The following is a 12,966-nucleotide window of genomic DNA, read 5'->3' on the forward strand; positions in this document are numbered from 1 at the left end:
AACATGTGCATGTTCCACACCTGAGGTCCTCCAGGTGAGTGAATGAGCAGAGATCCTCAGGTACAGCTATGTGTGCACTCTACAGTTGTGCATAAGAATCTTTGGGTCAGAGCAAACATTATTAAATATCATTTAAGAATGATAGTTTCCCCTTTTCCCCATCATAATCACTGCTGCTGTTTTGTTTAGCAGCATTTTCACTCCCTCACCTCTTGCAGGAGCCCCACATGTCCATGTACGCTTTGCAGGGATCCTTTTTTTAATCAAAGTATTAATTAGACCTGGAACCAGAGATCTGACTGGCTATTTCAAATCAATGTGCTATTACTTCTCCTTTCTGCCTGTTGTCTCTCCTAGTTTTTTAGCAGGCTTCTCAACCTGGCTTCCTTATTCCTCAGGAGATCCCCGTTTAAGCCTGAGCTGCCTTGATTTCTGTTTCAGAAGTTGGGCGCCAGCCCCACTCTCTGCCAAGCGGTAGGAAGATTCCAGGGGTTCACCCAGGGTCTATGGTCCTCTGGAGAATTGAAGAGGCTGTGGAATTGTAACTTTAAAAGCTATGGTTTATTCACCTATTTTCACCTTCCGTCTGTATGGAGAGAGTCCAGATCTTATAGCTTGGTCATTTTAAGAGGAGCTTGTTCCCTACAGCTGTGCAGCACTAGAGTCCAATGCATCTCTCCCAGCCAGCCTGCCCAGGATGGATCTCTCTTTTCATTCTCCCCAACTTCTTCTTCCCAGCACTCCTCGCTTTCAAGACTCTCTTTTCCTGTCACTTTACAGCCAGTTACTCTGGCAACCTTCCATCTGCCCAGGCCAAAGATTCCTCTCAGGTGGGCCATCAACACCTTTTGCTATCCCAGGTGAAGCTTTGGCTGGGAAAGGAAGTTTAGCTTGTATTTTTCCACTGGCCTGCAATCTTCCCTTCAATACTCCAGCTAATCAAAACCCTACCATTTATTTCTAGGGTTTAGCCCTCTGTCCCCACTCCCGCAAATGCCTTCTCAGGCCCCTGCCTCCTTCTTTCATCAATGAAACTTATTTTCTTTCCCTGGGTCCTGAACTGCCTCTCTGAAAGATAAAGAGGCTCAGCCAATCACTGCCATAGCTTTTCTGCCATCATCAAATACATTTCAATAGAGACTGTTCATTTCATTTGTAAAAATACTGTTTCTACATACCCTTCTGACTGATTGTTTTGTTTTGTTTTGAATTGTCCAGAGCACACAGACTTACATGATTACAATAAAAAAGAAGACGTACACAATTCACCTGCAGCAACAGTAAGTGACTCCCTATTCTTAACCCTTTGGCTTATGGAAAGGCTGTAGCATGTGCTGTGCATGGAGAAGGTCCCAAGTTCAGTCTCCAGTGTCTCTAGGCAGAGACCCCCGTCTGAAACCCTGGAGAGCCATGGCTTGGCTTAGTGTGACATGTGAGCCAGGCCATTTACTAATCTGCACCTGATTTTGATTTCAGTAGTCCATAATGGCTAGCTCCAGAAGGTGATCAGATTGAGCCTTTCCTAGTCCACTACCACCTCAACAGGGCCACCAGTCTTATTTTGCTCAGAACTGTCCAGAAGGTCATAGGCAGTATGAGAATTCTCAGTTTACGCATCATGCCTGCGCTAGACAAAAGCGCCCCACAAAAGATTTATTTGTTCATTTCTTAGGAAGCATCTTACCTAAACTGTTCAGCAGCAAGCTCCTGGAATGGCTTACAAGGGGTTAAAGAAGCCCAATAGTAGTAGTAGTAGTAGTAGTAGCAGTAGTAGTAGCAGTAGTAGTAGTAGTAGTAGTAGTAGTAACACAATAAAAAAATGGCAACACTTATATAACAATGCAACTTCCAAAGAAAACAGCATGATAGAAAAAATTCCAGCAATGATTAAAAATGAATGAATCTAAAAGGCCTGTGGCACTAAAAGGAAAAGAGAGATGACATGCGAGCTTGTCGGGGCTGGCGGGGGAAGCCTGGTTCCCCCGCCCCAAAGAGCACCTCAGGGAGCAGCGAACGTTCTGCGCACAACCTGCCCGCTGCTCCCAGAGCTTGTCGGGGCTGACGGGAGAAGCCTGGGTCCCCCCCCCAGCCCCAGGGACCACACATTCACTCCATAAGACACATAGACATTTCCCCTTAGTTTTTAAGAGGAAAAAAGTATGTCTTACGGAGCGAAAAATATGGTACAATATTATCAATAAAGAAATAACGCCCAGAGTACATTGCTTATTAATTGCCTAGTACATCAGACACCCTATGGCAGTGATGGCCAAACTCAGCCCTCCAGCTGTTTGGGACTACAGTTCCCATCATCCCTGACCACTGGTCCTGTTAGCTAGGGATGATGGGAGTTGTAGTCCCAAAAATAGCTAGAGGTCCAAGTTTGGCCATCACTGCCCTATGTTGTCTCTTGAGAACATTCCTTGGCTGTCTTCTTTGGAAATTAATGGTTACCATTCAATCCAGTGGGAGGAATAATAATAATAATAATAATAATAATAATAATAATTTATTATTTATAAATTATGCAGCCCATCTGGCTGCATTTCCCCCAGACACTCTGGGCAGCTCCCAATCAAGTGTTTAAAAACAATACAGCATTAAATATTTAAAACTTCCCTAAACAGGGCTGCCTTCAGATGTCTTAAAAATAGGATAGCTGCTTATTTCCTTGACATCTGATGGGAGGGCGTTCCACAGGGTGGGCGCCACTACCGAGAAGGCCCTCTGCCTGGTTCCCCGTAACCTCACTTTTCGCAATGAGGGAACCGCCAGAAGGCCCTCAGTGCTGGATCTCTGTCCGGGCTGAACGATGGGAGTGGAGACGCTCCTTCAGGTATACAGGACCGAGGCCATTTAGGGCTTTAAAGGTCAGCACCAACACTTTGAATTGTGCTCAGAAACGTACTGGGAGCAAATGCAGATGTCAGGACTGGTCATTGTCCTCTTCAGATCACCACACAAACGCTTCTTGTCTTTTATAACTTTTTATTGCATATTAACAAAACAATCTTATAAACGGTTCTTAACTATTCTTCCTCAGAGTCACTTATTTCAGATACCTTCTGAGCTCTGCTTCTCCGTGACCAGCCACCGTCAAAATGGCGAAGGCGCCCTTCCCTTCGCTTTCCCACTCTTTTTCCTAACCTCCTGGCTAGAGCTGGCTTGTATCTCTCCTCCTCCGAATCTGAGCTAGAACTGAACCCTTGCCTTTCCTGTGAACAGCCGGTCCCTCCCTGTTGTTCCTGTTGCTCTCTTCTGTTAGATTCACTGCTCTCCTTCCCCCCTTGGGGAATGCTTTCTCCCTCTGAGAAACTGGAAAATTCTAACTGTAACTCTTCCCTGTCAGCAGATCTCTCAGGATCGGTGTTATATGGTCCCGGTGGCCACTCCCAGTCACTAGTCTAGCTGCCGCATTATGGATTAATTGCAGTTTCTGCGTCACCTTCAAAGGTAGCCCCACGTAGAGCGCATTGCAGTAGTCCAAGTGGGAGATAACTAGAGCATGCACCACTCTGGTGAGACAGTCCGCGGGCAGGTAGGGTCTCAGCCTGCATACCAGATGGAGCTGGTAGACAGCTGCTCTGGACACATAATTAACCTGTGCCTCCATGGACAGCTGTGAGTCCAAAATGACTCCCAGGCATCGCACCTGCTCCTTCAGGGACACAGTTACCACATTCAGGACCAGGGAGTCCTCAACATCCGCCTGCCCCCTGTCCCCCAAGAACAGTACTTCTGTCTTGTCAGGATTCAACCTCAATTTGTTAGCCACCATCCATCCTCCAACCACCTCCAAACATTCACACAGGACCTTCACCGCCTTCACTGGTTCCAATTTGAAAGAGGTAGAGCTGGGTATCATCCTCATATTGATGAACACCCAGCCCAAACCCCCTGATGATCTCTCCCAGCGGCTTCATGTAGATGTTAAAAAGCATGGGAGAGAGGACAGTACCATGAAGCACCCCACAACTGAGAGCCAAGGGGTCTGAACACTCATCCCCCAACATCACTTTCTGAACACGGCCCAGGAGAAAGGAGCGGAACCACTGTATAACAGTGCCCCCAGCTCCCAGCTCCTCAAGACTGTCTAGAAAGATACCATGTTCAATTGGATCAAAGGCCGCTGAGAGATCCAGCAGGACCAGGAAACAGCTTTCACCTCTGTCCCTGGCCAGCTGAAGTTCATTGACCAGCATGACCAACACAGTTTCAGTACCATGGTGGGACCTGAATCCCGATTGGTGGGATCCAAATGGTCCGCATCCTCCAGGCGTGCTTGGAGTTATTCAGCAACCACCTGCTCAATCACCTTGCCCAAGAATGGTAGATTTGAGACTGGGCGATAGTTGACCATATTGGCTGGATCTGAAGATGTTTTTTTAAGAAGCGGTTTAATGACCGCCTCTTTCAGCGGGTCTGGGAAGGCTCCCTCACAGAGGGAAGCATTCACCACCCTGCAGAGCCCATTGCCCAGCCCTTCCAGACTTGCTTTTATGAGCCAGGATGGGCAAGGATCAAGGAGACAGGAAAAGCAAACCACTGCAAAGGGAGACAACATTGTGGTGAGAACAACCTTCCCTCCATTCCCTGACACTGTGTGATCATAGAATCATAGAACCGTAGAGTTTGAAGGGACCCCAAGGGTCATCTAGTCCAACCCCCTTGACAGAGGGCCATTTGCCCTCTGCTTAGAAACCCCCAATGAGAGAGAGCCCACAACCTCTCAAGGGGATCTGGAAGCACTGCAGTAAAGATCTCTGCCTCCATCATTGTGATAGGCAGTTTGCTACTAGTATTTATGAATGCTGTACCTCTTCACTTATCACTGCCAGCAAATTTCAGAAGCATCCCCTGTTTCTGTTCCTCAGCTTGCTAGCTGACAAAGACAAAGTACAGTGCCTTAGGGGATCGTCATTAATTACCTCTTCAACCCAACCCTATGAGACTTTCCCCAGAGGGCAGTCAGTGATTCTTTTTGAAATGCCAACATAAATATCACTTTGTTGTTTTCTTCACAGAACATTTTTGCCCAATGACTTTTTGGTTTATACATACAACCAAGGAGGCTTTGTCCACCCCAATTCCCCACATATTCAGGTAAAGGTTCTTAATTGTGTTTGGATGTCATTTCAGACATTGCTTGATTGATTTTAAGTGTTTGTACACCACTTGTCAGATATACAAAAGCAGTGTACAAAATTTTGAGGCAATACAATATGGTTATGGGTGTGTGGGCTACCATGACTCTTCTGAATTCCTGTATGCCAGATTCTGCCCCCCCCCCAAAAAAAGCAGTGTAAAATACAGGCTAACCCTGATTTTTCCTGATGGAGAATTCCCTGGCAGAGAAGTCAGAAAGACTGATAAGCAGCAAAGCAGAGGCTGTGCCAGCTGCAGGGGGGGGGGTAGTTAGCAAAGACAATGCCAGAGTTGGGTAGAAGAAATTTCAGAATTTCCTTGGGCCTAAAGTAAGCAAACAGACAGAAAGTGTTGGTTTTGCAAACCAAAGGCGGCGGGGAGTGGGGCAGGGGGTGGGAGATGCCAAAGCATGAAGTGAGTGTGGAGGAAAACCCTCTCCATCTGGAAGCGGCAAGCAGAAGGCAGATAGGCAGAGTTATGGCTGAGGTCTCTTTAAAATCTGACACAAGAGATCCTCTTGGGGTTTAATGCTGGGATTCCCACCCATCTAGAATCAGATTGTATGTATGTGTAAATAAACCATATATCATAAAGACACCCCATTCTCCACTGTGCCTCATTACCAAAAGAAAAGTGTGCCTGCAACCCCTGGAATATCACACTGCTCATGGAGATTGGGGTGGCGTGTAACAATAAAGATTTAACTTCATTACAGAAGAAGATTGTGGGGAAAGGGCATTTTGAGATCAGATAAACCCTTCAGTCTGAACATTGCAAAAAGCCTGGGGGAAAGTAAAAAAATAAAATGCATATGGCATTTGTAAGAGGTGATGGGGAAGCTTCTCTGGTGAGCAATTTCCAAAGGAGGGGTTTCACAGCAGAACACCCCACACCCCCCAGTTACCTCCCACACCTTGCCTCAAATAGCCCAGGGACTCACAGAAAAGTCTCAGAAGAAGTTCTCATCAGTCAGGTATGTTCATGCAGGAAGAGGCAGCCCTTGAAGTAACTTGGTTCCAAGCTACTTTTTTGTAAAAATGAAATAAAATATTATTATTTATTTAAATAAATGTATGAACCAAATAATCATAACAAACCCTCCTAAGTGGTATGCATAAGATCTTGTTCTTCCGCAAAATGATTGCATGGTGGGTCACAACAAAAATTATTTTTATTTTACTTTATTTTATTTTATTTTATTAATTTCTATACCACTTTATAGTTTTAAGAAAAGTCTCAAAGTGGTTTACAGCATATTAAATCAATAAAACATAAATAAAACAATCTGAAAAAAGTCAAATATAGAGTATACAGTCAAAGCAACATAACAGAAAACTAAAATGTTATCTTAAAGATTTCAAAATAAAACATTACAAAGGAGGTCAACTACAGAATACATATTTAACAAAGTAGGGCTGGGTGAGTGTGGGCCCTGCCCCCTAGGCCAGGTGGAAAGGGCTTTGTAGGGAGCGGCCTTCACACTCACAGCCAGGTAATGTTCCTCCAGCCTCATAAGGAGCCTCATGTTAAGCAGCACAAAATAGTCATAGAAATACTAAAGCATCTAAAATTCATAATTCAGTTTTGTATATAACATCATGATGTCTGCCCTGGTCCCGAAAGCTAACCATTGTTGGTGCTCAGGAGGAAAAGTGTTCCACAACCAGGGGCAGGGAGGTGGGGTTTCCGTTGAGAAAGCCTCATTAAACGTTTTGGTAGCTCAACTGCCTATGGCAATGGTATCACCAAAAGGACCTGCCAGGCAGATCTCAGATCTTGGGCAGGATGGTACAAGGAGAGGTGCTCCATCAGGTAACTTGGCTTGAGGCTTTATGTGTCAAAACAAGCACCTTGAATTAGGTCTGAAAACTTATGGAGAGCTAAGAAGCTATGCTGGTGAAAAGCGTTCTTCTGTATGTCCAGGCCCAGTTAGTAACCTAGTTGCTCTGTTATGTATTTGCTGCACTTTTTGGACCATCTTCCAAAGCAGTCCCACATACCATGCACTGGAATGGGTCCTAAGGGGGCCATCCAGAGTCTGGAGTACATTGTCATCAATATACTGATGGCACACAGCTCTGCTTCTCCTTTACATCTGCAGATGAGGCAGTGGAAGTGCTGGGCTGTTGTCTTGCCTCAGTAATGGACTGGATGAGGGCCAACAAACCGAAGCTCAATCCAGATAAGATGCAGGCACCTTTAGTGGGTGGTTCCCTAGAGCAGATGGCTGAGAGGTTGTCTGCTCTCGATGGGGTTACACTTGCTCTGAAGGAGTTAGTACACATAGAATCATAGAATCATAGAGTTGGAAGAGACCACAAGGGCCATCAAGTCCAACCCCCTGCCAAGCAGGAACACCATCAGAGCACTCCTGACATATGGTTGTCAAGCCTCTGCTTAAAGACCTCCAAAGAAGGAGACTCCACCACACTCCTTGGCAGCAAATTCCACTGTCAAACAGCTCTTACTGTCAGGAAGTTCTTCCTAATGTTTAGGTGGAATCTTCTTTCTTGTAGTTTGGATCCGTTGCTCCGTGTCCGCTTCTCTGGAGCAGCAGAAAACAACCTTTCTCCCTCCTCTATGTGACATCCTTTTATATATTTGAACATGGCTATCATATCACCCCTTAACCTCCTCTTCTCCAGGCTAAACATGCCCAGCTCTCTTAGCCGTTCCTCATAAGGCATCGTTTCCAGGCCTTTGACCATTTTGGTTGCCCTCCTCTGGACACGTTCCAGTTTGTCAGTGTCCTTCTTGAACTGTGGTGCCCAGAACTGGACACAGTACTCCAGGTGAGGTCTGACCAGAGCAGAATACAGTGGCACTATTACTTCCCTTGATCTAGATGCTATACTCCTATTGATGCAGCCCAGAATTGCATTGGCTTTTTTAGCTGCCGCGTCACACTGTTGGCTCATGTCAACTTTGTGGTCAATCAAGACTCCTAGATCCTTTTCACATGTACTGCTCTCAAGCCAGGTGTCACCCATCTTGTATTTGTGCCTCTCATTTTTTTTGCCCAAGTGCAATACTTTACATTTCTCCCTGTTAAAATTCATCTTGTTTGTTTTGGCCCAGTTCTCTAATCTGTCAAGGACGTTTTGAAGTGTGATCCTGTCCTCTGGGGTGTTAGCCACCCCTCCCAATTTGGTGTCATCTGCAAATTTGATCAGGATGCCCTTGAGTCCATCATCCAAGTCGTTGATAAAGATGTTGAATAAGACCGGGCCCAAGACAGAACCCTGTGGCACCCCACTAGTCACTCTTCTCCAGGATGAAGAGGAACCATTGATGAGCACCCTTTGGGTTCGGTCAGTCAGCCAGTTACAAATCCACTGAGTGGTAGCATAGTCAAGACCGCATTTTACCAGCTTCTTTACAAGAATATCATGAGGCACCTTGTCAAATGCCTTGCTGAAATCAAGGTAGGCTACATCCACTGCGTTCCCTTCATCTACCAGGCTTGTAATTCTGTCAAAAAACGAGATCAGGTTAGTCTGACATGACTTATTTTTCAGAAATCCATGCTGACTGTTGGTGATCACAGCTTTCCTTTCTAGGTGCTCACAGACTGTTTGCTTAATGATCTGCTCCAGAATCTTCCCTGGTACTGATGTCAGACTGACTGGGCGGTAATGATTTGGGTCCTCTCTTTTCCCCTTTTTGAAAATAGGGACAACATTTGCCCTCCTCCAGTCTGCCGGGACTTCGCCTGTTCTCCAGGAATTCTCAAAGATGACTGCCAGTGGTTCTGAGATCACATCTGCCAGTTCTTTTAATACTCTTGGATGCAGTTCATCTGGCTCTGGAGACTTGAATACATCTAAACTAGCCAAGTATTCTTGTACTATCTCCTTAGTTATTCTGGGCTGTGTTTCCTTTGCTGAATCATTTGCTCCAAATTCTTCAGGTCGGGTAATTGAAGTCCCCCATTACTACTATCTCCCTTCCTTTTGCATGCTTGGCCATCTGTTCCAGGAAGGCATCATCTATGTCCTCCGTTTGGCTTGGGGATCTATAGTAAACTCCCACAGTGAGGTCACTGTTATTCTTCTCTCCCTTAATTTTGAGCCAAATGCTCTCACTTTGGCTTTGAGGTTCTAAAATATGATATATTCCACTATTTTCCCCTCTCTCCCTGGGCCACGTCGTTCAACTGGGAGGACAGATGAGATCACAATTTGTGCATTTAATTGCTTCAATTTCCTGCCCAGAGCCTCGTAGTCTCTTTTGATCTTCTGGAGGCTATTGCTTGCAGTGTCATTGGTTCCCACATGAACCAAGAGGAAGGGGTATTTGTCAGTGGGTTTTATGATTCCTTGCAGTCGTTCAGTTACATCTTGGATCTTAGCCCCGGGGAGACAGCACACTTCCGGAGACATCTTGTCAGGCCCACAGATCACTGCTTCTGTTCCCCTCAGTAGGGAATCCCCTATCACCACTACACGCCTCCTCTTAGGTTTGGTCGGGGTTCTTCCGTGAGCTGTCCGCTCCAAGGTCGCCTGCACATTCCCTGAGGACTGACTTTGCTGCTCGTCTTCATATACCTGATCGACTGTAATGAGGGAGAGATCCTCAAATGGAGTCTGCTCTTCGTCTTCCATGCTAGGGGAGAGGACCTCAAAGCGATTGTGTATTTCTAAGCAATCAGAGCGAACCCTGGGCCTCCTACTTCTTTGAGTCACGTTTCTCCATATATCTGGCTCCTGTGTTGGTGAACTAGCCTCCTTCTCAGGGGAGTCCCCTGTCTCCTCCTTGGTGGAGACGGTGTGCTCTGTTGCTTCCAAGAAGAGCTCCAGCTCTCTAATTCTTTGGAGCGTAGCTACACGTTCCTCCAGTTGCTGGACTTTGTCTTTTAAGAGGGCAATCAACATGCAATTGCTGCAGGTAAAGCTGCCTGCAACCTTTGGCAAGATGGCAAACATTGTGCAGGAACCGCAGGCGACTGCAGCTGTACCCTCCCCCTCCATCTTGGGAACGTGTCGTTGGGGGTGGCTACAGCGGTCCTCCATCAAAAAAAGTGTGAAGACAGGACAAATAACTCCCCCCACACACAAAAAAAACCCCTAGGTCTCCCCCAACAAACGTTTGAGACTAGCTCCCCTAAATCTAAAAGTGGATCAAACTGCTGCCCTGCAAGCTCTGATAAGCTCCTCCCACAGCTAATCACCTGCCTCAACAGAAACCCTGCCCCCTCTGACCTTTGCACAGGGAGAGCAGCCAATCAGCCACAAAGAAACACACACAAACACACACAAGAAAACCCTTTTTGCTCCTTCTTCAACTGCTGCCCTGCAAGCTCTGGGGGTGCTTCTAGATCCATTGCTGCCACTTAAGGCTCAAGTGGCCTCGGTTGCATTGAGTGCCCAGCTGCGCCCCTATCAGGACAGGCGTAGCCTAACTTCTGCAAACTATGCTCTGGTAACCTTTAGTTTAGATTATTGCAACCCATTATATGTGGGGTTGCTTCTGAAGATGGTTCGGTGCAGCTGGTGCAGAATTCAGCAGGTAAAGGTAAACTAAGGGACACAGGTGGTGCTGTGGTCTAAATCACTGAGCCCCTTGGGTTTGCTGATCGGAAGTTTGGCAGTTCAGATCCCCACAACAGGGTGAACTCCCACTGCTCTGACACAGCTCCTGGCAACCTAGCAGTTCGAAAGCACACCAGTGCAAGTAGACACATACAGTAGGTACCATTGCGGCAGGAAAATAAATGGCATTTCTGTGCGCTCTGGCTTCTGTTGTGGTGTTTCCATTGTGCCAGTAGCAGTTTAGTCATGCTGGCAACGTGACCCGGAAAGCTGTCTGCAGACAAATGCCAACTCCCTCGGCCTGAAGCAAGATGAGTGGCACACCCCATAGTCGCCATCCAAGGTCCTTTGCCTTTACCTAGAGGGCAGCAACATGAGAATGGCTGGGGTAGCTCCCTGCTTATGGAATGCTCTCCCAGGGGGGCTCACCTGGCAGCTTTGTTACATATCTTTAGCTGCCAGGCAAGAACATATTCCTCTCCTCCCAGGCCTTTGGCTGATTAAACAATCTATGGCCTTTTAAATGGTGGGTGGTGGTTATTGTTTTTGTTTGTTACTATCTATTGTTTGTTACTATCTGTCAGAGTTGCTTCCAGATCCTAGCTCACAGAGGATCACGCTAGCCAGCGATCATTAAATAAAAGTCTTTATTGAGTTACAGTTTCCATTCTCAAGCTGCTGCGTGCAACCCTACGTCTAATGGTTAGATCGGCGAAGCTCCGTCTGAGTCTCCGCCCCTTGTACACCAACTTAATATCCTAGCCCTGCTCCACCTTTTCCGCCTGACTGTTCTTCTCTGGGTCCCTCTGCCCCCCGGGGTCTCTTCCTTCCGGGATTCCTCTGACGCTGACCCCCCTGACTCTTCTCCCTCCTTTCGGCGGGCTTTAGGACCTGGCTCCCTTTCCGGGCTGCCTACTGCGCCACCTTCCTGTGCATTTGAACTTGGCGCGCGCGCCCAACCTTCCACCTTCCGTCTGACCGTTTCTTCGCTCCCCGATGGAGGTGTGGCCACTCCTGACTCGTGCCCTCCCCCCTGTTGTGAGCTGCCAGCGCTTGATCCCTGGCGCCCTTCCTCTTCCCTGCTCTCTGGCGGTGACGCTGGTCCCGATTTCCAACTGCTCCCCTCTGAGTCCCCTCTGGCTCTATCTTCCTGGGGTGTCCCCCTAGGCTCCCCCCTTGCCCTGGCCACTGGTGCTCCTTTCTGTGAATCTTCTGATTCACTGGAAAGACTCGGAGATCTCGGGTCGTCGTCATCACTCATCTTTTCTTCTGCCTCCTCCCCCTCGCTCTCTGTTTCCTCCCTTGCCCTTGCCTCTGCTCCTGAACCCCTGACACTATCTATTACTATACTATCTATTTTTGTGTTTTTACATTGACAACTGCCCTGTGATCCTCAGATGAATGGAAGTGTACACATGTTATAGATAATAATAATTCACATGAACATCACAAATAACTGTGGCTAGGCTCTCTCTTTCTAAGACAAGCTGTCACCGGCACATTGACCTGAACGGATGGAAGATGGTTAGAAGCACAATTCTGGGGGAACTGAAACTGTGGGGCAGGAGGGTGAGGGTTAAAAACTGCATGTAAGGCTAGTTAATAGAGAATTTCAATTGTGTAAATGCTGCATCAATTGTTTTTTTCTAATTTTAAAAAATATCTTTAGGGCGAATGCTTCTATCAAGGATACATACAAGGGTTCCCAAACTCTGTTGCAATACTCAGCACCTGTTATGGGCTCAGGTAAGAGATTTCAACAGCCTAAATCAATTATCTGTCAACCCTAGCAGCAACCTGTCTCTGGCATAATCCAGGCACCAGATGTTTCACAAAAGTACATGCAGTATATGTCCTGTCTCTCCCACCCCCATCATTGTTCTTCACACTCCTGACTTTGTTGAGTGGAAGTTCACAGCAGCCCAAGATATTTACTCTTCTCTGAGCAGTGGAAAGTTCCCAGGTGTGGGGCCTACCCAGGTTTGGTCTCCTTTGGAAGGAAATCACTGTAGACCTACTTGGTTTTGTAATATTTGAGCTTATTTACAAACATGCAGGCTGAGCATAAGCATAAGTGGAGGCCCTGCTTAAGCATTCCAGCAGACAGCCAAATACCCCTGTCCCTGTATGAGGTATCCAGAGGAGATGGCCAGCACCCTCAGATACTAGCAAACTCCAGCGATTGGCAGTCCTTATGCCAGCCTTTTGCTTCTCTATAATGTCTTGGAATAATTTAGGGCTTATCCACACTTATCTTTCCTCTGCTCTTTGTTGACACAGCTCGCAATTT

At 46.8% G+C, this 12,966-nt stretch overlaps 1 protein-coding gene across 9 annotated transcripts in view; it reads left to right on the top strand.

Moving 5' to 3' along the window:
- The window catches only part of LOC308463754 (disintegrin and metalloproteinase domain-containing protein 2-like), a 95,473-nt gene that overhangs the window by 4,253 nt on the left and 78,254 nt on the right, over positions 1-12,966 (top strand). For all 9 annotated transcript variants that reach the window (XR_013979718.1, XM_080982421.1, XM_080982418.1 and 6 more), the window contains 3 exons: positions 1,219-1,280; positions 5,025-5,103; positions 12,346-12,422. Coding sequence is in view for 8 of the 9 variants with exons in the window: in XM_080982421.1 (XP_080838547.1) it covers positions 1,219-1,280; positions 5,025-5,103; positions 12,346-12,422 (218 nt within the window). In the remaining variant the exon portion in view is untranslated. Of the gene's footprint in view, positions 1-1,218; positions 1,281-5,024; positions 5,104-12,345; positions 12,423-12,966 lie in introns of those variants that run through there.

This window comes from Podarcis pityusensis (genome assembly GCF_964106645.2).
Source record: "Podarcis pityusensis genome assembly, chromosome: 15".
NCBI lineage: Eukaryota > Metazoa > Chordata > Lepidosauria > Squamata > Lacertidae > Podarcis > Podarcis pityusensis.